Below are 25315 nucleotides of genomic sequence, written 5' to 3'. Positions count from 1 at the left end.
CCAAGAGGTAGAAATGCTCAAATCAAATGAGTTGGAAGAGCGTGAAGCAAGTTGAATGGTCGCAGGTTTATTCTGTTTTTAAAGCTTAATGATATCAAAAAAATGTTTGCTACTATTTTGATAATTTTTGGGGGGCAAAATGAGAAATGTAAAACATACACTCCCATAAACAATCACTTGTAATACTGACTAATGAACCAAACATGGCTCCCCACCCAACTATTAGCAAAAAATAAAATAAAAAAATAACCCCTCAAACCAAGCGATGACGCAAAAAAACTGACCAATCAATCAATAGCAGTGACATTGAAATTAAAATTGAAGCTTACCAAACATGGAGGGACCTACATCATTTGTCTTTTGTCCCGATATATTATACAGGAAGCATGCAAGTCATAAAAAAAAAAACATAATTAGCTGCCCCATCTGAAAACGTTCCCAGCGTCCAATCCCCCATAAATTGTAAGCGCCATACCAACAAAAAAAATAAAAGAAAACAATGAATGACCATCCACACGAATAGCTTCAATCCTCCAAAAGTGAGGTTAATTAACCTTCCAAATGTTCTTGATTCCGACACAACAATGTTCATAAATACAGCTGTACTTCAAGCCCTTGGTGTCTTCTTCTTCTCCTTCAAAAAAAGTGTTTAAGTTCCCTTGACATTTTTGGTGTGAGGTCTATTGGCAAGGCTGGCGTAGTAAGCGCATTGGGATGGGTCACATTGACCAGGAGGTCCTGGAGGGCCGGGGGCGCCGTGGGGTCCGGGGTTACCTGGCTCCCCTTGAGCTCCAGCTTGTCCAGGGCTTCCATCTTTGCCATAACCAGGAATACCAGCTGGACCTGTCGCCAAGAACAGTAATAATATAAATAAAGAATGCTTTTGGGAGTGATTAGACGTCCCAGATATTTTTTTTTAATGAGAAGCCTAAATTTCAATGTAATTTGTTCACCATTGTATGTTGTGTGTGTAACTCTCTATTATGGATTTAATCTCAGATAACTTGGTTCGAATTGGGAAACAACGACATTTGAATGTTCTATTTTTTGATCCTTAATGCATTTAGGTGGTATTGCTTTGGGGTTGGTTGTCGGCAGCTTCACACAATCAGCTATCATGCAAAAAAATATATGAAATCAGACATCCTGGGTTATTACCGATTGCCCCTGGAGGACCTTGCTCTCCTCTGTCACCAACTCCATTATCTCCTTTGTCACCTTTAGTACCTCTTTCACCTGGAAGGACCAAAAAACATGAGTCCTTAATGTCCATTCATTCAGTATTTAGTGCCCAGAATCAAAGTTTTTACCTTTAGGACCCATGGGTCCCCTAGATCCTTCGCCTCCATTCAATCCAGGTATGCCCGGTTCGCCCAGTTGGCCGGGTCGTCCGGGAAGCCCGTCTTTACCCATAGGGCCGGGTGGTCCTGGTCGTCCTGCCGAACTCTTAACGTGGGCTGGTTGCATCTGGGCCATGAGGTAAGCCATCTTGGCTGAAAACACAAAAGGTTCAAGGTGGATTTGACGAAAGTCTTCAGATCTGAAAAGAACCTTGGCGCTGCCTTACCATCCAGTTGTTTTGACAGTTCCTCCTGGATGAGTCTTCTCATCTGCTCCATCGATACAGACTCCCCCTGGCAGATGTCAAAATGACGGAATCTCTCCCACTATATACTGAAATTCTCTCATAGTAAGGAGGGACTTACCCTTGGGCCCGGAATTCCAGGGTTCCCAGAAGGCCCTTGTGGCCCAGCAGCACCAATTTCCCCTGGTGGTCCTGACATACCCATCATCCCAGTATGGCCCTTTCGGCCAGGTGGACCTGTATTTCCAGGAATTCCTGGCTCTCCTGATTGTCCTTTGTCTCCTTTAATGCCAGAGTCACCCTGAAACAAATCATAACATTTGCAAATGATGCTTCACTGCGGAGGAATTTGCATATAACCTCTTGTCAACTTACTTTGTCCCCCTTTATGCCCCGGTCTCCTACTCGGCCTAGCATTCCCTACAACAACAAAAACACAATTGAAACTATCGTACTGTATTTTTTTTAATATTGTTGATGCTATAAGAGCTACCTGTTTTCCTTCTGGGCCAACTGGACCAGGTGGACCCTGGAAATCAGAATAAACGTCAAAATTGAACAAGTGCAAATATTTTTTGAGCAACAAACACTTACCGGAGGTCCTTTAGGCCCACTGAAACCTGGTAATCCTGGATTTCCAGCCTCTCCTCTTTCCCCTCTCACACCCTGAATGACGGCAAAAACATGGCTGTTCATGAAACACATAAAATATCTTCTCCTCTCATTCTCCCTAGGGAGGATTCAGCAAGATTAACATTTTGCTTTGCGTTCTTATCAACATGGCGCAATCCTTAGAATCCAAATCTCCTGTGGAAATCTTTTCTCTCAGATTTAATTTATTTAGCTGTAACAGATTGAAATATTTAAACAGGGGCGATGACAAAACTGGATTATCCAATTAGGGAATACTGGAATCACTAAATGTCACAAAAAAAAGGACACTTTGGCTCTTTTTGCTATTGTGTCTACTACTCTCTTTACACATTATCCTCCTTTAACCTCTCGGCTTCCTCTGCTCTTCCCTCCCCGAGGACATTTGTGATTATCTGCTGTCCTACTTCCTCTCCTGGACAAACCATTTATCAGCCCGACGACCCGTAGTCGCTTTTCTACTCTGTAAAAATGTTCACGATCTGGTCCTTGTATCGCCCTGCACTCCTTATACAAGTGGACTGACATCATTTGAGTGTAAAATCACTCAATTACACAGAGAACAGAGGCTTCACAAGCTTTAAGAGGACTCTTGTGGCACTTTGAATAGACTGCAAGTAAGCAGCAGTCACTGAGCGAGTCCTCTGTCTCCTCTGAGGAGAATCACTTTAAGATCTGTGCTTAAAAATAATGGGAATTCAAGTTTGAAGATGAAGGAAAGGGAACATGGGAAGGAAAAAAAAATGAAATTCCCATTAAACATAACTGAAGAAATGTCATTAACATATATATTGGATTATAAGTCACACCTGAGGACGAGCCAAAGAATGCACAGTGAAATTGATTAAATATAAGTCACAGTGGAGTATAAATTGTCTTATTAGGAAGTATTTTTTGGTGATTTATCAGAAACCAAGAACAAACATTAAAGTAAATAATGACATACAGAACAACTAATAAAATAGGTATATATTTAAGTGATATAATTATATAAGTCGTAGGCCAGCCAAACTTGGAAAACGGGTACACATTATAGTCCAGAAAATACAGTAAATGGAGTTTAAATCAATAAATTTTCATTTTTTTTTCCCATTTCCAAACATTTCTAACAGTCAACGTTTTTCTTATGACATTTTTCTTATGTGAATGACTTATTTTAAGTGTCACAGTAACTGCAAATAACTCACTGGAGTTCCTGGGAGACCTGCTTTACCCGACGGGCCCGGTTCACCCTGCTTTCCCTGACGTGGAAAGAAACCGAGAGAGTGATGAACTCATTTCCATTTTTCTCTCTCTGCTTGACATGACACTTTAGCTGAGTCGTGCATTGACGCTCACCGGCTCTCCTCTTGCTCCGACGAGTCCTTCTGGTCCCGGAAGCCCTTTTGGACCCTGTCATAACAAAGCAAAAGCTTAAAAAAACATCCACTAAAAGCATTCTGGCCTTTAGCTGTGAAAGCAGATGGCGTAAAAGTTTGCCCTCTTTTCATGATAAATGGGACAAAACTCCTCCTATATAGCAATTTCCTACTTTTTAATGTGCTATTGCATCATTTTGTGAAATAAATAAATACACTAGACTGTACCTCCTTCCCAGGTTTGCCATCTCGTCCAAGTGCTCCAGGTTTTCCATCTTCTCCCTATTTGACATGTACAATAACATTCTCAATGATTTTTATATTCAATACTCACCTGTACTAGCATCACTTGAATCAAGATTACTTGAATCTCACCTGTGACCCGGGGGGTCCGGGTTCTCCTCTGTGGCCCTTGAAACCCTGAACAGCGAGAAATATTTTTTTGTGAACTGGTCGCGACCTCTTTTGTGCTCATTTAAATGTCAACCAACTTACTGGGAGACCCCTTAGCCCAGGGTTTCCAAGTGGTCCAGGTTCACCTTGTTTGCCCTGGAATTGAAAGGAGTTTAAGCATGACATCTGACCCCAAAATTTAGAAACCTTTCTCCTTACGGGTTCTCCTGACTCTCCCTGTAGGCCATCTTTTCCTATTTTTCCAGCAGGACCCTGCAAATGAGAGGAATATGTCACTCATCACTGATCACTGATGCCAAAAAATGAGTCTTACCATCAAACCAGGTAGACCTGGAGGACCCTGGATCCCTTTAAGCCCCTCTTTGCCCTATTAAAAAGAAAGTTATTGAACATGGGTGTCCAAACTATGGCCTGGTTTTAACATATCATCCAATATGGCCACAACAAGAAGCTAAAATTTAGCCTACATTTTGTTGCACTACTCAATTTTAACATTCAACTTGAAACCGGCCTTAAATAATATTAACTATGACTACTATATATTCCAGAAAAGATGAATACTGTGTTTACCTTTTCTCCAGTAGGCCCTTGGGGACCAGGTGGACCAGGTTGTCCATCATTACCCTGCATTTTTTTTTCAAATTGAACAAATAAATGAAACATCTGAGACTATTTGGACTATGCATTACAAAATAGATTGGCATAAAAACAGCAATTTACCGCCACACCCATCATTCCAGCAGGACCAGGATGACCCGAAGGTCCAGGGTTCCCCTGTTAAAATAAAGAAGAATTATCTCACAGTTCTTGCCGAATATCCTTATAATAAATACTTTTTCTACCTACTTTTTCTCCTTTTTCTCCTGGCATACCAGAAGTTCCTTGGTCACCTTTAAGTCCCTGTAAGAGTTAATTTTAACACTTTTTAAAGTCACTTTTGGAAAAATTAACAGGAAAAACTAGGGATTAAAAGTGACCCAGTAGCTTGTAAACAAATAGTTCAAACTGGGAATTAAATAAATAAATAAATCGACCAAATCTTAAGGTAACTCACCTTTCCTCCGTCAGCTCCAGGTGGTCCTTGTGGTCCTGGTAGTCCTGGGGCACCCTGTAATGATACAAAAGCCAATCCGTCTTTATCCGGAATACCCAAAGTGCGCCCTAATTGCTCGTTAGTGCCCCCAGAGGAAGCCCTACTAATGATGCGGACTGTGTTTGGACGTACGTTGATGGATGGCAACACATTAGTAGTGTTGACCTGGTGCATAGTTTTAGACCTAATGAATGCACACGTGGCCACGCCCCTTATTGACTTTACATTAAGGGAAAGGTGAATTTAACAACAATGCAGAATGTGAAGGACTTTGTCCTACTTGGTAGCCATCTTGACCATCTTTTCCAGGAGGACCATGTTGTCCTTTGTCTCCTGGGAGTCCTGGAAGACCTGCTGGTCCAGAGGGACCAGGTGGACAATCTGAGCAGATGTCCTAAAAAAAGAGAATTTTCAATAATAATCTTTATATACTGCAACTATTTTGGAAACTTGGGATGAGGTGGATTTACCTTGAGCTTTATGTCGGCAAGGTCTGCTGCTTTTCCCTAAAAAAAGATGAATATTATACTTCTAAAAAATGCCTAACGGTGTATTTTTATTGACCAAGAATTTTATCACTTGTGCATTGACAGTAAAGACGGATTTCACGAGTGAGTATTCTTAATATAAATGTTTTATTAACCACCTTAGGAATGGTATACGTATACTTGAGCTGAAAAAAACTTTAAAAAATAAATCAAATCATACTTACAGGCTCTCCAGGTGATCCCTTCTCCCCTGGCCTTCCTTGTAGTCCCTAATTGCCCAATAAAGGGATCAAATTTAATGTAAATCAAATAAATTGTGCATATATATTAATTTAATTAAAAAAAAGAGTACTCATGTAAACAAATTGCAGCCATATTTGGACTCACGTTGTGTCCCGGTGGCCCATCAGGACCGGTGATGCCAGGCAAGCCCCTCAAGCCCTAAAAATAAAATAAAAATATAAATATATATAATAAAGTAAAATAAATATAACATAAAATTCAACTCACAGGTGCTCCGGGATCCCCATTATTACCAGGAGGGCCCTATCAAAAGACAAACATGATACTTTTAAAGATATTCTTATTTCAAAAAGTACAATATATTGTAATTAACCTGAGATCCTATTTTCCCTTCCCCTGGGGACCCCCTGTCACCCGGTAATCCAGGCTCTCCTCTTGACCCTGGTGGACCCTAAAAAAACAAACAAAAAAATAAATTTTCTTCCACCTTCATCATCATCAGTGATATTAATTCATTATATCTGAATGCACACAGAAAAACAACACAAAGTCATATTACCTTGGGCCCTGGGGGTCCCTCATTTCCACGTGGTCCGGGTTCTCCCTGTCATATGACGAGATACATTCATTAAGAAATTTCAGATAAACAAACACCTCATTTAAAGCACTTAAGGCTAAATTATTAGGCATCCCAAAGCAAGTAAGAGTTCATTTTTTCATGCTTGTAAATGGTAGCCGCCAGGCTTTGGGGGCCCGCACCTGGCTGCTATAAAATAAAGAAATACATTTGAAAAAAAAAATCATGCCCACTTCCTGTTTGCCCACACCTCGTCAGCAGTACTGGTGTGTGGGAACAAAATAAAAAATGTTACAGCACAAAAAAAGTGCAGAGTAAGCCTTGTTGTGTTGTGGTTCAACATGGATGCCACATTGTGCCTGTTTACAATGTGTACAAGTAAAGATTTATTTGTCAGAGTTAAAGGGAGTTAAAAACTGTTACATAAATGTTTATTGATTAGTAGTTGGAATATTTCCAGTCCCAATTCATGATATAAATGCAATAGATTGTAGTATAGTATACTCTCTTGCTTTAAAGGAATAAACTGTGTGTATTTCTTACAGTTAGTCCATCTTTTCCCTTCCCTGTTGGTCCTGGTGGTCCGATGGAACCGGGCTCTCCGGTTGGTCCTCGTTGACCTGCTTGACCTGGTTTGCCTGACTCACCCTAAAATAATAAATTAAAAAAAATACAGAGCAAAAAGTTAGTAGGTAATATACTAGTAGAATCCCATATTTATATATGTATTTCATGAAAAACAAATGAAATTATTGCCAGTATTTATACTATTTATACTGATGAGCTGAAATGAATAAATAAAACTAACCTCTTTTTTAAATACACAATGATTCTTAAATACACCATACTTGCACAACTACTGTAACTAATACTATGAATGGTATAAGAGCAATATTTGTGATGCTGCAAAAATATAAAGAAATGCTATAAAATCAAATATATTCCAAAATCCTATTTCAATCAAACTATATATACAGTGTAAGTTTGTGACCTTGTCTCCTCTGTCTCCAGCCGGCCCAGGAGGCCCATTGATACCCGGAATGCCCTTAAACAAAACATCAAAAAATACATTCATGGGACACTACTATTCAATCACTCAATATACGTTGAAATGAAGCGTGTGGACCTACCACATTGCCCGGTAGCCCGCGAGGCCCTTGAGGACCCGCTACGCCAGGAGGCCCCTTAGATTCAAACACATTAGTGGTTACTATACCATTTACTACATCCTCTAAATGGGCTTCTTACAGTGAATCACTTGAAATCCATTAAACTCACTGGGTCCCCAATTCGTCCCGCCATTCCCTGAAGTCCCGTTTCTCCTTTTGCGCCCTATCAGAAAGAATGACATCATCAAAAATGATCCATCCACGTAATTTGTGGCTGATTTTAATGTTCTTAACTAGTCTTACCGCTAGTCCAGGTGGACCCTTAAAGCCTTGCTCGCCAGGTAATCCTCTCGGGCCCTTCACACATGCACATTTGTTAGCATCTTTAACGTTTACTTATTTCTATCATCATTGTTTGTTTCTCAATGGCTTGGAAATTATATTTTATATACATTTATTCAATAAATATATATGTAGTTTCTTTTTTATATACTTCTTTAAATACTTATCATCTTAAAATAAGCAAACAAGAGTACAAGTTTTACATCATGACCAGATTTACACATGTTTACTCTTGTGGACAGTTCATTTTTTATCTCTAGCGACACCTAGTGTATTCCTAAACACCATGCTAGCTGTAGATTATAATAATAACTATGAAAAATATAGATTGATAAAGTCCCACCATTTCTCCAGTTTGTCCTTGTTCTCCTTTATCTCCTTTTTGTCCTGGTTCTCCCTATAAGGAAAAAAAACTATTTATTCCTTGAAAATAACAAAGAACCGATGAATGTAACCATGAAATATTTGATATTAACATCTATTATTTTATTAAACATCAACTTACAGGTTCACCCGGCTCAGGGATGACATTTGCTACCTGCAAAGAAAAAAAACTGATATATTTGCAAAGTATTTCAAATATATATAAGTTAGAAAATGTCATTTACATTTCCAGGTATTCCGGGCAGTCCTCTGGCCCCTACTTCTCCCTAAAAGTGGAAAAATAGAATATAAATTGTAATTAAAGATGATAAATTTAATATCAATATACCATTGGATAATCAATGAGCAATTTTTTTACCTTGTCGCCCGTTTCACCTTTTGGGCCAATGGCTCCTTCTTGACCGCGATCACCCTAACAAACCAAAAAATGACAAATAGATAATATAGATAGGTGACAAGTTGATGAAAAAGACAAATATGAATCATACATACAGGATTTCCTCTTTCCCCTCTTGCTCCAGCAACACCAGCTACACCAGGAGGGCCAGCCAATCCCTGTTATTATATATAAAATATGATAATATATGTTGTTTTTATTCTCTAAGGGAGTTTACGGTACACTCACTCTCTCCCCTGGAGGTCCTCTTGGTCCAGGAGGCCCATCATCTCCCTAAAAAGTATTCATATGGAAATATATATACGTACAATAAAAACAATTCTGTGTATGCGTGTATTAGTACTGTACTTTTGGTCCAGCTTTGCCAGGAAAACCATCTGTTCCACGTTCTCCTCGAGGACCCTTCAAAGACATCATACCTTTATTAAGATGTCAGGTAGTACTACAATATGTACTGTTATATACTTATGGGTACAAAATATAGTATGGTTTCTTACTTAACTTGATATTACTTAATACGTTTCCATAAACCTATTATCAGTACTTAACAATAGGATGAATCTAATACAGAACATTTGAGGCAATACAACAATTATTGATACATTATTTAGGAATTGATTCAATTCACTTATAAAAACAGGCAGACAGTGAGTAAATTTAGAGGTATTTCAGGTCATTTCTGTTATATTTGGTCACTTTTTGGGGTTTTTCTGGCTCGGGACAGAACACACAAGTAAAAATACATGACTATATTGATTATTATAAGACAAAATACATGGTATATCCCAATTTCAATACATTATCGCAATACCAAATAAGGTCAATCATTTACATCCATTAAAGTTACTTGAAATGACACTCACCAAATTGCCGTCATTTCCTGGAAGGCCATCCAGCCCATCTTTACCAGAAAGACCCTTTTGATGGGGGAAACACTATTAGGTCAAACCTGCACCAAATATAATAATATTCGCTTAATTCATGCAAATAAATCCAACTTACAGGCTTTCCAGGCTCGCCAGGTTTGCCAGAAAATCCAATTTCACCTGGCAGGCCCTTTCAGATGAAAAATGGCAAATGATTAAACGACTCGGTAAACTAATGCATCCCGTGGAAATATGAATTAATAAGAAAATAAATGTGATTCTGCTACTTACAGGTGGGCCAGTGTTGCCATTGTTTCCGTGAGTCCCGGGTGGACCCTGCGGACCCTGCCAAATAAACATTTACAGTTTGAATAAAAGTAAATGCTTGTTTGGCTTCAAGCTGCAGAGTTTTTATTCCACTTTGAATAAGTGAGCTGCACTTTAAAAAAAAAAATGGGCAAAAAAATGCATAGCTTATTGCTTAATGTTATGAAAAGACATTCTTACAATAGGTCCGGGGAGACCATCCACTCCAGGCAATCCGCTTTCACCTTTCTTTCCCTGGAAGACAAATTAAGAGGGAAATTAATATAATAATATTAATTAATATATACCAATAAAATGGGAATATATCCCCATTTAAAAGGAAAATATTTCTTGTTTTCTGGTTGAAAAAACTATTTTTGCAGTATAAAAATATTTTTTCCAACTTTTCTTTTTTTATTAACTGTCAAAATAGCTTTTAATTCATTGATCAATTAATTTTAGCATCATGCTTGGCCCACATAATGATACTCCAAATCAAAAGTACTTGGCTCCTCAAGTAACAATAAATACACAGACATGTCAGCCACTATGACATTATACATTGACTTAATGTGCTTATATATATGAATAAAAATAATGACATATCTAGACTGATTGGAATTAAAACTGCTGCATTGTTTTCAAAGAGTTAACCACTAGAAATTGATTTGAAATATACCTAGGCTTTGTTTAATTAAAGATACTACTAGCCAAGGATATTTTTGCCTAGATGAATATTTTTAAAGTTGCCATTGCAAGTATTTTAATAGAAAACCAGTGGGACCAAATTAAAGGTAGGCATATGCTTGGTGAAAAGCAAAATAGTGCTCATTAATTAGGGCAAAGAACGAAAAGTGAAGCCTCCTCTTTCCTCTCTCAGGGCCACCATTCATTTAGCGAGAAGATTAAATGCTGCCAGTTGACATGAGCCGTATGTTTGCTTTGGCGAGAGGACGTCTCCAGAGACAAAAAAATCATCCGACCGGAACGCGGAAGGTTGTTTGTTGCTCCGCAATTAGTTTATTTCCCTCGTGGAGGATGGCCTAAGAAAGAACTAATCCGAAAATTTCAAGCCAGGTAGCGCAGATTTTAATAAACTACACAGCTGCCATGGACGATGATGGATGTCCAATCCATTTGGATGGTGTTGAGGACTGATTAATGCTATTTTTATTGAATTTTTTGTCCATAAAATGATAATTCTTACCCGTTGGCCAAACTCTCCAGGCTCTCCTGGTATTCCTTGACGTCCGGGAGGTCCCTTTGGAGAAAAATGGCCGACTTTGAGAACACCATCACAAGGTAATATTCCCCGTTATAGTGCAAGAAGTACTCACAGGTGGTCCGGGTGGGCCGTCGGCCCCTGGAAGCCCCGGGAGGCCAAGCTCCCCCTGAAATTAATCGGGTGATAAGTATTATAGTTTGTGTCTTTAATCAAATCAAAACTATGTAAAGGAACTCACCTTTACTCCCTTTAAACCTTCTTTTTGAAACTGTGAAATGAATAAAGACACCATCTTTTACAATGATATTTTTCGTAGGGTTTCTTGTGTGGTTTTTATGTGTGTACTTACCACATCACCAGGTAAACCACGAAGTCCTCGCTCCCCCTGTGACACGGTTTCCACACAAAAAGTCATCAAACCGAAAAAACATTCTTTAATTCCCTCGAGCGACATGATAACGACTAGTTTGCGAATAGCAGTCGTCGTAAAAAGGCCGACTGCAATGCATTCTGGGTGAATGTGTTTTACAAACAGGCAAAGGAATGTCTGGGTTTTTTTTACACCCAGTTTAAAAATGATACCTTCATAAAATAGATTTATATTGGGGCATAATAACATGAGTTTTGACATTTACCTTGTCACCTTTTACTCCAGAGGTCCCGGGTAAGCCAGCTTCTCCTCTCAAGCCCTAAATATGTACAAAAAAGTTACTATAACTATAGAAGAAAGAAATATCCCACATTATTTATAACTTACATCATGGCCCTGAATGCCGGGCTTCCCAGGGAAGCCGTCCAAGCCACGTTCTCCCTTAAAAAAATTTAAAAAAATTAAAATTAGGAGCTTTCAGACACGCCGTGCAATGAGCAAATATGAAATGATAAATGATATGTTCCATTATTCTTATTATTCAATAACCTTTTAACTCAGAATCTACGTTGTTTGGCAAAAAGCTACTTTGTAAACCTGTGCAATGACATGCCACAAGTCGGCGCTAAAGTAAATCTTTTAACCGTCAACACGTTTTTTTTTTAGGATAGGCTCCCTCTAGTGGTGAATAACTTAATCACTGTTCCAGTAGATGTCAGTTGTATTTAACTTGTTGGTTCAGCTAACATTTCATATGGATATATATTTTAAAGTTTTTTATGTACATTTTTTATTCATTTTTTTGCACCATCGATCACAATTGAGTGAAAACATGTTTCAACATTGTTTTTGATAAAATCGCAGTATGCTGACAACCTGTTCATGGAAAAGTCATTAAGGGCTATACTGACAAAAAGATTAAGTTTTAAGTAGTTAACTGACATGTTTCTCCTCACATCTATCGTTACCGTTTTAGACACGAGGTGGAATGTTGTTTGCAGAGACATAACAAAAAAAAATGTCTACACGAGCCAATATGAGCCCCCACATACGAATCAGACAGGAAGTGAGGAAAGTCAAAAAAAAAAAGTCACATCTGTTTGTGCAATTTTTATGTCTCTGAATTTGCAGGTTCACTGAGAGGTTCTCACGATGTGTGTTGTACTTCACCTCAAGCATATCCGGATATAATTCTTGTTGAACTTAACATCTTTGTCATTTAAACAGATGTGTTATTTTGTAGAACTTCATCCCAAAAAAAAAAAAATCAGGTACTTTCCCAGTCGTATTTGTTACTCAGTTTATGGGAATGCCTTAAAATTTGCCCTTGCAAGGTTGTTGATAAGAATATCTTGATAAGTTTTTTTTTAAATATCACAAAATAGAGGTAGTTAGAATTGACTTGACCTTTAAAAAAGCTTTCAATTGAAACATTTATGTGTGTTTTTGGGTCTAATTCAGGTTAATTGGGGTTTGATTGACTTACACTTGAGCCTGTTGTTCCTTTTTCACCTCGTTTTCCTTCGCCACCCTAAAAAAATCAATTTTGACATAAGCATATAATATAAAAAGTACACAATTTTAATGTAATTGTTACAAAAAATACTTACAGCAACACCTTTAGGACCTGGAGATCCCGGATATCCCGAATCACCTTGAACGCCCTACATTATCAACAACAAAAACAACATCAACTCATCACAATTCATTCTCCAAACATAACTTTATTGCATTCTACATCAAATAACTGACCTTTTCCCCCATCAGTCCAGGCAATCCTGCATTTCCAGTAACCCCAGCCTCTCCCTATCAAAAAATAATGACAAAGTACCCAGTTTACATATCATTGCTAAAGTAGGATGACCCAACAATTATTTACTTTGTCGCCTTTGACTCCAGATAAACCATCGAAACCAGAACTGCCAGCGACACCCTGTGAGATCATAAAAAATAACAACTCAGCACTTGTCGGGTAATTGTTTGGATTGAGGAAGGAAATCCACTGAAAATTGGAGTTGAGGAGCGCCAGACCTTCTCTCCTTTAAGTCCTGGGGCACCTGTCAGCCCAATACTGCCTCTATCACCCTGTTAAAGAGAATTGTTTTGTTATTTGAACGCAATGATGGGTCATACTCGAGCATGCGGGGCCAAGGTAACCTGTTAGCTCCACAAAAGAAGGTTAAATTAAGTTTGTTAGAGAGATTATGTTGGAAACCAGTGGTTTTCAAACTGAGGCTAATGTTATTTGTGACAAATTGTTTATTCATTTTTTTGCATACTAAGTATGTTCTTGAGTTTTTGACTGGAAAAGTCAGAAATTTTGTTTATCAAGATATTTGTGACCCCAAAATTAGATTTTTTTTAAGTGAAAACAAACTAATTTCATCTGCAAAACAAAAAAGGTTGAAAACCACTGTTACATACACACACAAAAAAGTTTGGACAAACACAGACAGTTAAAATTGGTCACCATTTAAAAAAAGAGTCCAAATATCATATTAATTTTACTTACAAAGTCAAGCTTCTAAGCAAAAAAACAGCTTTTTTGCAGGTTTTTATCATTTTTATATATCCAGTAAATGCGAACTGATTCAGTTCAGCAAAAAAAAAAAAAAAAACTGAAAACCTTTAAAAATCCTTTGTGGTACGGATCTTATGAACAGTATATAATTTGAACACGTCATTTCTTTCATGCGAGATTAAGATAAAGAGCGTCTCCCGATTTAAAACAAGGTTACTTCACTCGGGAATTGCCCCTGTAAGTGAGTGGTTGAAAGGTGCAATTAGAGGCAATCAAAGTGGGATGACTTCACTTTGGCTCTGTGCAATTCAACTTGTCTTATTTCAAACCACTTGTGTCACAATTTGAGCTGCCTAAGCAACAAATTGTGCCTGGCTTTTTCAAGGAACCAGAAGAAACATGCAGAAATGAAGTCAGGCGTAGAGAAACGTTCCATTTTGTGGCTTTGGCTTTGATTTTAAAGGAGATTGGGATGATTAGATGTCAAATCGGTTTAAAATAGGGGTGTCAAAGGTATTTTATGTCTGCTATAATTAATTGACCAATAAATTGACAGCTTTTTTTTTGATAAAAAGGCAGCTACAGTGGCTCTTCTGTGTGATTTTGGTGTAGGCAGTCTGGGTTCGATTCCCCCTTAGTGGCAATGTGATTGGTTGTCTGTCTTTATCTGTGCCCTATGACTGACTAACTGGCGACCAGTCCAAGGGTGTTTTGAGGATGGGTGTTATGAATGAATGAAGGAATTTATAGACATTAATTGTGGTACAGAAATATTCTTCTTTATTTTTATTCATGTATTGTTCTATATTGTAGACTAAAAAGATTTTTTGATCAAAATATATTGTGGTTTTTAGATTTTTCCATTTTTTAAGACTAAAAGAAAACTGAAGTTAACTAAATAAAAAATTTTGGGGGATTGCACCATGTATTTTTTCTTAAAGGAAAATCAATAAATATTCTTTATTTAATCTATAGTGTTCATTAAAATGTTGCCATGAAACATACATGACTTCCAAAGTGATGTTAGAACCACATTGACACTCATTAGTCAAATACATGGCATGTTTTGTTTGTATTTTTCAGTACAAAGTGAGTATATGTAGTAAAAAGATCACATGCATTCAAGCATTTAGTCACACATGCCGTTATGGAGAACAAAACACATGCTGACAACTAACAAATGAATAATAAAAGTTTCTCAAAAGACCCAAAAGGTGCAATCAGCCATAGATTTACTTACCTTCTCACCTCTCTCACCTCTACCTGAGATGGCTCTGCCCTGCAAATAATTAATCAACAAGGATTAATTATTATCGAGGCTGGCATAAAGCCAGAAAAAAAGGGAAGAAAAGCATGCGCTTCGAAACGAAATGACAGGTGTGTTCAAGATGGAAACCCAATGGACGTTTAATAGACTTTTTCCCCGTACACTTTCTCCTTTTTCTCCCCTTAGGCCAGTCAGGCCGGTCAAGCCGGTGGTACCGCGAAGGCCGGCTTCCCCCTGTGAAAGTAGTCCGTCAATACAAACGTGGTAAACGTGAGGAAATTGCCGAAAAAAAAGGTGGATTAGGAGACCTTTTGGCCTTTTTGACCTTCACGGCCAGGTGCGCCATCCTCTCCCTGCGAGGGATGAAGAGTGGTTTAAAAAAGAAGAAGAATAAAAGAGGAATAAATAGATAAGGATTACAAATAGATTGTTTTACCTTGTCTCCGGCAGGGCAGGAGCAATTGGCGTGGGGGCCCCTCTGTTGTTCCACTGTGGTGGGTGTCGGAGTGGGGATGGCTAAAGGGGGTGCTTCAGTCACAACTTTCTTTGGGCACTAATAGGTAAAATGGTTAAAGTATGACAGAAATTGCAAGGTAAAAATTGGTATCCATACATCGAGTTTTGTTAGAATATTTTATATACATATACTGTACTTAGAAGTAGTTCCATGCCATTTTATATTTTCGGGTTGAATGTAATAGAATTGAAATTATCTGGCAGTAAATTTGACTATTTTAGAGATTTGGTTAAAATGTAATGAAGCTTAATATACTAATTTCATACTAATTTTGTCCATAAAATGACAATTCTGAGTGTATTCCAACATGAGAAAGACGTTTTTGCATTGATTTTAAAGTAAAATTTTGCATATAATAATCCAAAATAAACTGATCTAAATGAACTTTTTGAGAAAAAGCTTCAATAACAAGCAATCATTTATATTCTTATTCCAAGGGAACATTTTGAGAAGAAATATTTGCTATGCATGACGATTTATAGAACCTTAATTTGATAAACTTTTTACATTTGACGTGATACCATCATTGAAATTAACTTTATTGTGCTCTAACATTTGTTGAATCTATAAAATGTGTTATTTTGCTTGTATTATCAGACACAGAAAAGTGACAGGAATATTAAAATAACAAAATTACACTGAAGAGTACTCACAGGGCCATTGGGTAAATCGCAGCACGTCTCCAGCTCGGCATGTTTGGAGTCGCAGTAGATAACCATCCTCTGGAGGTCAAACTATACGGCCAACGGACACAAATGTGAGCCACGGGAAAACACTGATGAGGGTTGACGGTGTAGACTCACGTCAATGGGCACACTGTCGTACAATCGCTTCCCGATGACTGTCTTTCCTTGGATATCGATATCCTCCCGGTCGCCAATGGGTAGCGTCTGGATATGTTTGCAGTCCAGATAGAGAGAGACCGACTTGGCCTCCACACTCAAAGCGATCTTGTGCCAGTTGCGGTCGAATAGGTTGTCCACTTCCGAGTTCTTGAACACGGTACGGACGGCATCGCGGGTTAAGCCTACGGCGTTGTATTCCACCGCTTTGTTCTCGCCGTCCAGCCTGATGGACACCTGATGGACGGATGGAGGATGGTGTAAAATGCCGAGTGGGTGATTCAGGGGCAAAAAAAATAGGCGGAAAAAAAGGGCCATTTATTGGGTTTAATGACCCACCTGTGGGATGCCATATTTGTCAAAAATCTGCCAAAGGTACCAATCTTCTCGTCTGGAGGTTTTCCGGAATTTAAACGTTGTCACAAAGGCGTATTCGTCTGGCAACCCCTGAGGGAATACGTCTCTATGGAAAAGGAAAGAAAGATTTTTTGCTTAATATTATGACAACTAAATGCATAATAGAGTCTTAGTATTGAATACTGATTGTAATCGGATTAGAGTAATCTGATTACTACTATATATTTTATATTTCGCTCACTTTTAAGGCTATAAAAATATCTAAAAATATCAAAAAAAATATCAACAAAATCTCAAAAAATATCAAAAAAATAGCAAAAAATAGCATAAAATAGCAAAAAAATGTGCACTTGCCTGTTTTGTCTGTTCTTCCTTATCTTACTATCACTTAAATGTTAGTTTTTGGTTTCTAATCAGTTAAAACTGATGCAACTTATACTCAGGTGTAACTTATAGTCCATTTTAAATACGAGTAACACAAGATTTAGGACAGTATGCATATATTTTGACTACTTACTCAGTCTGCTGTACAATGGGCATGGTGCCAAGACGCACATACGCACTTTGACCCTCGTCAAGTCTGGTACCCAAAATATCTCGGACATTAAAGTACTCCATCAGATCAAAGCCTGCGTGAGAACATTGCAAAAAGAAGAAGACGTACGTCATTCCCGTATTGAGGTCAACGAAAGATTTGCCAAAGTTGGCTAAGGAGAGGAAAAAAGAAGCGACTATCGCGTCTACGCCGGCCAATTGGAAGCCTTTAAGTACACGTGCGCCATTTATTGTTTGAAGTGGCGAGGCCACAGACCGTGTACACTTTTTGTGCGGCGTGGAGCGGACACACCCTTATATAATAAACAAAGTGTGTCGCTATGGCAATGCACGCACGTTTGTACCAAATGAGTTGATGGTCATTTTTTGAGGAACTATTTAGATTTATGTAAAGGACAAAAAAAATGTTGTTTTTTTTACATGGGGGGCCTTAAACCTGAAATAATATATTAATTTTAATGTATTCATTTATTCCAATTATTTCAATGGGGAATAAATGTCTGATTTTTAACCCGTAGTCTTTTAAAGAAGACCCAAACAGAGGAATAATATATACATTTTAATGTCTTAATTTATTCCAATTATTCTATTGGAGAATAAAAATGGGGTTAACAAACAATGTCTGATTTTTAACCCATTTTAAAGAAGGCCCAAACAGAGGAAGAATGATTTTTTTTTTTTTATAAATGCCATTATATCAAGTAGAGGCAATATTAGGACGTAAAGATTATTAAAAATATTAACTATTCACAAGGATAAACTCCAATAAAGTTCAGGCTGACCCCGTTATATATTTTTTTTCAGGTGTAGCTTGCAAAGCGCACACCAGGCCGCCTCTTCGTGGTTGTTTGGAAGCCTTGGTTGCAAAGAGTTGTAATTTGGACGGGCGATGTTTCTGTACTATATAATCAAGACAGAAAGTTATTTTGGACGACTGGCGTGGGGTGAGGGGAACCTGTGGGGAACGCCAGATGAGTTCACTGACTAGAGGACGTGGTGAGGTTCTTGCTATGGGAACAGATGTGAGTATTTACGCCGCAACACGCTTAGACGGAAAGGTCCATCCGACCAGACGGCCCACGGCGAACGCGGAACTGGGATAGACCGCAGTTGTCTCGGCGGTTACGACCTGCCAACTCACTGTGACGTGACGCATTCTTTTAATCACTTTTGAGGTATGTTTTTTTTTTTTTTTACCAGGGTTTGATTGGAATGTTGGTATGAGAAGCAAACATGTATTTTCTGTACTTTTTGTCCCATTTTGGGACAACAGTAAGTTATAAGCTGACTTGGGACGAAAGACAAACTGCACTCTGGACAGGTCGCCAACAAACCAATAGGCATAAACGCGGAACGAGACAAACGCTGACAGTAAACGGCGTTCAAACTACGGCTTGAGCAAATCACAAAAACACAATCAGGTTAAATCCAGCCTGCATTCTGTTGCACTTTTCATTTTTAACACTAGATGGAATTATTTTTGTCAAACAGTGTCTCCATTACCACCTACAGACAGTTAAGTAGTACTACATGCAATCTCCGACCAATTCTGAGTCTTCATTAAAAAACTATCATGTATATTTTGTTATTTAATGAAGAAAATCCACAAAATGACACACCCGGTAAGAATTGAACCTACAACCTGTAGGCTGTGAAGCAGATGTGTCGAGCACTTTGCTATAATGTGAAACAATAATCCACAATGGAATGCCTTCATAAAATTTGACGCTAATGATCCCAGCTGGGATAAAAAGCAACCCCGTTGCAATCCTCACGAGGACGACACATCGAGATAATGAATGCATGAAAAAATGATGCTATTTATCGCTGTACATGTTCCATTACAAGGCTGGATTCCACTTTTGTCGACAAATTGAAGATTTCCCAGCACTAATTTCCCAATGAATAATTCATGAATCTCAACCATAAAAATGCAAATACAATGTGTATTATACACTACAGTATGTGAAGTGTGCTGATCCAATTTACAACCTTAATGGAGATCTTCTCTTTATGAATACATATCAAATATAATAAACCTCATTTCTTGGTGTTGAAATTCACCTTCATATGGTTTTATTTTATTTTTAGGTACATAACTAGTCCATAAGAAAACTGACCTTCCTCTAGGGAATAAAAAAAATGAAGCTCCAACTAATAAACACCATTTTCTTCGCAAAATCTAAAGTCATCACCCAATATTTCCGTCTTTCTAGCAAAAAGTACACACATCTGTTTTTTCTCTTTGTATAATATACGTGGGTGGGAAACCTAGACAGGAACTCAAACCCCCTCCCCACCCAATGAAAGACAGTCTTTTTCACAACATCCAAAATTTCTGGAGAAATGTTCTATGGGAAATCTCATAGGACAGTTTTAAAAGATTCCTGAATACAAGACTAGTCCAACCCAAGATTCACGCGTTATTTAAAGGCTTCTTTTCCAATTTAGAAAGTGAACTCATCACTGTCAGGTCAGTTATATGAGAAGATGCTTTAAAGATGGTCATACGTCCTTGGGGGATGTTATTACGATATTGGACATGAACGTAATATTGAGTTGAAAGCCAAGTCGAGTTTTGAAGTATGCCCTTTCTTGACATGGAATCCAATGGGACGTGTCAAACATTTCATATTTCCAACAATCCCGCAAGTCAAGTTGAAGATAAGATGGATATTGGGAGTTTATCCACCCAACCAGAGAAGGTCATTTTCAACGAAATCAATACATGGGAATTGTGACCATGACAGTGATTGATTGACATGTCTGGGAAAGTCAGTTTTTTCAACATACATACGTACCTGGAACTTGTTGAAGGCCGTGACTACTGCTTTCAGTTTGAAAACGATCTGCTTGGACTTTCATGTTTGGACAGAGGACATCTGAGGACAAAAAAAGGACAAGTTAAAAAACTGCTTCCTACTTCAACACAATTCCTTTCAAAGTACTTGAAGAAATACATCATAGAAATACATAGTAAACATATACCAATAGCATATGATCTAACGTTTCGCGAAAAGGGTTTGTTTTGATCTGGAAAGCCATGAGGACCCCCCACTTGCAAAGTCTGTCTTATATTTCCCCACCCGCAGACGTATTTTACTCATTGCGATGACAGAGAGAAAGATAACCCGGCTGCTATTTAACGGTAGGTTTGCTATTTGTGTAAAGAAGGCCGCGCTCTGTTACCCCCTGAAATGCATTCAGTAAATTGAAGGTAAACATTAATTTGGTGTGGAGGTTAGTATAAGACAAGAGATCATTAAATGTGGGTTTTTATGATAGTGTATAATATTTATGGTTGCTTTGTGAATGTAGCAAAAAGGTGGATTAGGTAATAGAATTGTATACAAATGTGAAATGATGAATAAGTGGTTTTAAAAGACGTTTTTTGGACTTTTGTTATGGTAAAGATCTTCTATTGTAGCTTAATCATAGCTTGTAAATGATGAAATTTGACTAAAGTGTACAACCATGTTTTTTTTTTTTTTACTTGACTCATTGTTAGGGTACAGACAGAACTGTTTTATTCTAGACTTGCCTTAAAATGACTATAATTAAGTATCCAGGATTTAAATCTGGGATGTCAGACTTTGTTTCGCAGTACACATTCATTTGTTTTTGAAAAAACTTAACATACTAGCCATCATAAACAGCACAAGACGTCTAATCCAATTAAATCCCCCTCCCAGCCCGCCAACCATAGGTTTGACACTTCAGATTTAGATGGGAAAACCAAAAAAAATCATCATTTCAGCTGTTATTTTAGTTTGACATGATATTTCTAGGGCTAAAATTAAAGAATGAATGTTTTTCACTTCTTTTTCAAGCAATAGTGGGACCGGTCCACAACTCCCAGTAGAAAAACGTTATGCCCCACCATTTTTTTTTAAGGAGCGCTACCTAAGCCCCAAAAGCTACTCCCTGCACTTGTGGCCCTTTACACTATAATTAAGGCTCCCGCTGTAATTCAAAATGGAAGCCATGCAAAAATAAAAAGCTTTCGTTGTTCAACAAAATATCTCAGACAGTTTATTTATTTTATCATTGGCCGGAAAAATGTCCAAAATTGCCCACCAGACCTATGTAAACTTTGATTGATGATATTTTAGATATAAATATGTATATTTTAACTATTTGATAGAATTATTTGTTTAATTTTTGTTCGATTTCATTGCACCTATTGATTAAAAAGGTGAAAGTAATGAACGCTGACATTAGGGTAGCAGTACTGGACACACTTAAAAACAACCAGAACTGTAATTTTCCGGGTGAAAATAACTCACACCGCTCGGCGAATCGACCACTGACATACTTATACGCTCACTTGTGGTCGTTTAAAGGATTTCGGAAATAAAAACTTGCTTCTCGGGGGGAAATTTGTCCCTCCCGCTGGGGAAATGTTGCCACCCAAGGGCTGGGTTATTCAAGGTCAAAGGGCAAATGCATTGAAATATGAAACCAAGGTTTCCTAGATACAAATAGTGTTTTGGAAGTGACAAAATGCAGTGACAGGTTGCAGTCAAACCACAAAATCAGAGCCTTATAATTTATACTGTATTTCCTATTCAGGAAGAAGGCACAATGCCTTATTTTCTTCCCTCAGTTGGGTTATTTTAAGCAGGAATTTTCATGCATTGAAGTGTAGCACATCCATCATTCCCCTTAGTGTATTTACATGGAGGGCAATGACTAGTTAGGTAAGTCTACATACCAGGAAGACTATAAAGCTATTTAACTGTCTAGTGTGCTCTTAATTTATCTTGTCACACAATGCCCTGAACAAAAAAAACATAGCTTCAAAGACACTGGCACAGATAGAGTGAAAAACGTGTTGCCGGGCAGAATTAATTTGATGTTAGAAGGAAATTTGTGTGGTTTTAGAAATTTAGTTGATAAATGAATGGTCTAAAAAGTCTACCCAAATGTTTAAATGTCAGCTTTCCAACTTACTTTCACACAACCTCCTCCTAAGTCGGCCCCTGATCTTATCAATGGCGTTAAAGTCGGTCACATGGAAGACGTGGGCGTTCTTTGGCTCTGCCGCAATCTCCTCCAGCTCCACTTTGAGGGCCTCTCCGATCCCCACGGCGAATATCCGGACGCCAGCCCGGGCCGCCGCCTTAGACGGCTCCAACACGTAATCCTGACTTCGGCCATCTGTCAGTAAGATGGCCACTTTCTGGATCCCCCGAGCCGCTGGTCTCGCTCCATTTTGCTCGGAAAAGATGTTGTTGGTAGTGTAGCTGATGGCGTCTCCGGTCATAGTATTCCCTCCGAGGTAGCGTATATTCCTGGCGGCTTGTTTGACTTCCTCCTCGGTCCGGTATCTTCCGAGGTAGAACTCGGTGGTGGGCCGGTCGCTGTAACGAACCACGGCAACTCTGGTCTTGTCTGGAGCAACGTCAAAAGACTCTACCAAGTTAGCCACCCATTGCCTGATCTTCTCAAAGTTCTCCTTGCCCACACTTGATGAAGTATCCAAGATGAATGCCAGATCGTAGTGGACGTTTTTGCAGCCTAAACCAAAAAAAATATGCATCAACTTAGTCCTCATCTGGTCCAAATCGACTGATCTTACCTGCCCTTTGTGCGTTTACATGCTCCCCAAAATAAGTCACTGCCAAGATGACCAAGACCAACATAATCCTGAAACCTGGTCGGAATTCCATCTTGTTCTTGGTTTGGGTCGGTTCCCGCTAGCTTGTGAGCACCATCCAAGTCTCTGGTCTGTGGAAAGCGCAACAACGGTAACTACGCAAATTCCAGTTAGAAGGAGGAAACCTTAACTTAAAACAAGTAGCCCTGTTTTTCTTATTTTTGGCAAGAAAAATGCCAATAAAATGGTAAATATAGACACATTTAATAGACAATTTGTGCTCATTTACATACTATTGACAGCAGAAACATTGGATTAAGTATTTTGCTCAAGGATACTTGGGTAAGGTCACCAGAGGGGGAATCAGACCCACAAACTCTAACCTTCATCCACTCCGTAAAAAGCATGTTTTTTATTAGGTTGGCTCCTGTCATCTAAATTTTTTTTTCCCTATTTAACCTCAATTTTGACTTTTTTGGTGTCCGCTATGAACTTTGGCAACTTTGGTCCTCTATTCTCAAGATAATAATACCTATGACAAAAATATCTTATCCTCCCTGAGGAAACTGGTCTCACCAAAGATTGTTGGGAAAATGTGCCAAACTCGTTTTTTTATATGTTGTCCAAACACCGCTAAAATATGACTTTGCAGTTTTTAGACATGCTTTGTACATTTAAATTTAGAGGTGATTGTCGGTTTTCTTCGTTGCAGGACCAATGGCACCGTAGCGTTTGTGCCTGTGTGGCAATGGCGCAATTGTGTCACATTAGCTCAACACCTTGTTTGTCTTTACTATACACAAGTGACGTATTTGTGACTAGTTCTAGCCATAACAATGTCTCGTCTCAATATAGGAAAAGGCAAATGAACGTCCATAATGAGAGGTTGAACTGCCATTTACTTTCTTACTACTACTTTTATTCTATCTTAAATATTTATGAGTTCACATCATAATTTCAACCAAACTCAAAGTAAAAAATTGGTATTGTGCATCTCTCCATTTTTGAATTTGTAAAAGATTTTTAGTTGAATATAAACAATAATTCTAAGCCAATGACAAGATGTTTGCTTTTAGGTGGACACAATGTTAATAATATTATATTATAAAGTCCAAGGTGAGACCTGGTGATTTGTAGAAGCCAACTAGAAAGTTTTATTCATATTACACTGTGTAATTCACAACATCCAGTGGGGCAGTGGTTCTTCCACCTGACTATGGTATGGGCAGTCTGGGTTCAAATCCCACTATCACTGACTGGCGACCAATCTTGGGTGCAGCCACCCCTTTTGTCCAAAAACAGTTTGATTAAGCTCCATCAACCCTTTTGAGATTGATTATATGAATGAATAAATGATTGACTGTCTTCAACTACATTAATTTAACTAAATACTTTCTATTATAGTTTGCATTTTATTCCACATTGACTTTACCTGACCACTGAGACCATGTAAATTTACTTTGAGCTGCCAAATTAATTTAAAAGGGTTAAGCTACCATTGTATATCTAAAAAAAAAAAACAAGTAATAAAAGTACGAAATGAAACATTTAAAAAAGAGAAATGAAGTACAGACGATACTTTTACATGAAAATGACAAATATCCGGTTGACATTGTCGTAGGATAGCCTGACAAACTGGGGTTGGAGTACATTTTGAGCACCACCTATTTATTCAAGGTACTGTAAATTACATTCTTATCTGATTGTCGATTAGGCTATTTCAACTTCTTGCTTTCACTGGCGCTATTCAACAGATCATGCTCGTTATAGCAACTAATTACCATCAATTTGTCAGGGGGAAAGCACAGCTCAGCCCCGGTATAAGCACTCCAAAATTTTTCCAGGTTTCCCCACAGGTCTCACATTGTCTCAGCTCCAGCCAAGCAATATGTTAAAGTAATACACGAGCTATTTGTTGCTGGGTTTTAGGATGCGCTTCCTCTTACGAATGGTAGACATGGGAATGCAAGTAAAGATGTATAAAACAGAAGCATGGTGTTTATGAAAAGTGAAAAGCAGAACACATGCTGTCTTTTTCTCTAATGCAAAAAATACTCATCAATTCATTGGTTTCATCCAAAATCCTAACTTGTTCTTACCTGGATTTGTCAATCAACTCCACCAACGTAGGTGTCAACGTGACCCCTTTGCCTACAGGCCCTTCGCCACCCTATCAGCAGCCCTGCAGCATTTTCACCCAGACAGCACTAAAGTGGTGTAAAATCCCGGGTGACAATCCAGTGTGCAGT

General features: G+C 38.3%; 1 protein-coding gene across 2 annotated transcripts; it reads right to left on the bottom strand.

Annotated features, from left to right (window-relative positions):
* Positions 1 to 15: 15 nt before the first annotated feature.
* On the bottom strand, positions 16 to 25315 carry col22a1 (collagen, type XXII, alpha 1). 2 transcript variants are annotated; one of them, XM_077744006.1, is made up of 64 exons: positions 23049 to 23164; positions 22421 to 22987; positions 20269 to 20349; positions 17430 to 17541; positions 16895 to 17018; positions 16517 to 16792; positions 16367 to 16447; positions 15633 to 15749; positions 15505 to 15549; positions 15359 to 15430; positions 15170 to 15208; positions 13440 to 13493; positions 13288 to 13341; positions 13161 to 13214; positions 13019 to 13072; positions 12895 to 12939; positions 11796 to 11849; positions 11674 to 11727; positions 11388 to 11423; positions 11277 to 11306; positions 11151 to 11204; positions 11021 to 11074; positions 10015 to 10068; positions 9799 to 9852; positions 9644 to 9697; positions 9505 to 9558; positions 8990 to 9043; positions 8870 to 8914; positions 8737 to 8799; positions 8603 to 8656; positions 8469 to 8510; positions 8366 to 8398; positions 8204 to 8257; positions 7822 to 7875; positions 7688 to 7741; positions 7540 to 7593; positions 7401 to 7454; positions 6953 to 7057; positions 6392 to 6436; positions 6206 to 6283; positions 6100 to 6135; positions 5977 to 6030; positions 5814 to 5858; positions 5572 to 5607; positions 5382 to 5495; positions 5063 to 5116; positions 4855 to 4908; positions 4729 to 4782; positions 4579 to 4632; positions 4322 to 4375; positions 4207 to 4260; positions 4090 to 4143; positions 3970 to 4014; positions 3823 to 3876; positions 3575 to 3628; positions 3424 to 3477; positions 2180 to 2251; positions 2079 to 2114; positions 1961 to 2005; positions 1707 to 1886; positions 1568 to 1634; positions 1311 to 1493; positions 1159 to 1236; positions 16 to 843 (listed from the first exon to the last, which is right to left on the bottom strand). In XM_077744006.1, exons 1-64 carry the CDS (start codon positions 23137 to 23139, stop codon positions 650 to 652), a joined length of 4878 nt encoding a protein of 1625 aa, XP_077600132.1. In that variant the 5' UTR covers positions 23140 to 23164; the 3' UTR covers positions 16 to 649. The 2 variants fall into 2 exon arrangements, with proteins under 2 accessions (XP_077600132.1, XP_077600131.1); XM_077744005.1 differs by lacking the exons at positions 13288 to 13341; positions 13440 to 13493; positions 15170 to 15208; positions 15359 to 15430; positions 15505 to 15549 and adding an exon at positions 25166 to 25315 and having other exon boundaries at positions 23049 to 23197.

The sequence above is a fragment of the Stigmatopora nigra genome, chromosome 21, assembly GCF_051989575.1.
Source record: "Stigmatopora nigra isolate UIUO_SnigA chromosome 21, RoL_Snig_1.1, whole genome shotgun sequence".
Classification (NCBI taxonomy): domain Eukaryota; kingdom Metazoa; phylum Chordata; class Actinopteri; order Syngnathiformes; family Syngnathidae; genus Stigmatopora; species Stigmatopora nigra.
The sequence above is the reverse complement of the archived record's forward strand: the minus strand, read 5'-3'. Positions and strand labels throughout refer to the sequence as shown.

Bases quoted from the DNA above. Each gene is read 5' to 3' on its own strand.
- col22a1 (XM_077744006.1), bottom strand. From the start codon at position 23,139: ATGGAATTCCGACCAGGTTTCAGGATTATGTTGGTCTTGGTCATCTTG. The intron at 13,494-15,169 runs GTAAGTAAATCT...TCTCTTTAACAG, and splicing joins GAGGTGAGAGAGGTGAGAAG to GGTGATAGAGGCAGTATTGG. The intron at 11,424-11,673 runs GTAAATGTCAAA...ACCGTGTCACAG, and splicing joins CTGGAGTAAAAGGTGACAAG to GGGGAGCGAGGACTTCGTGG.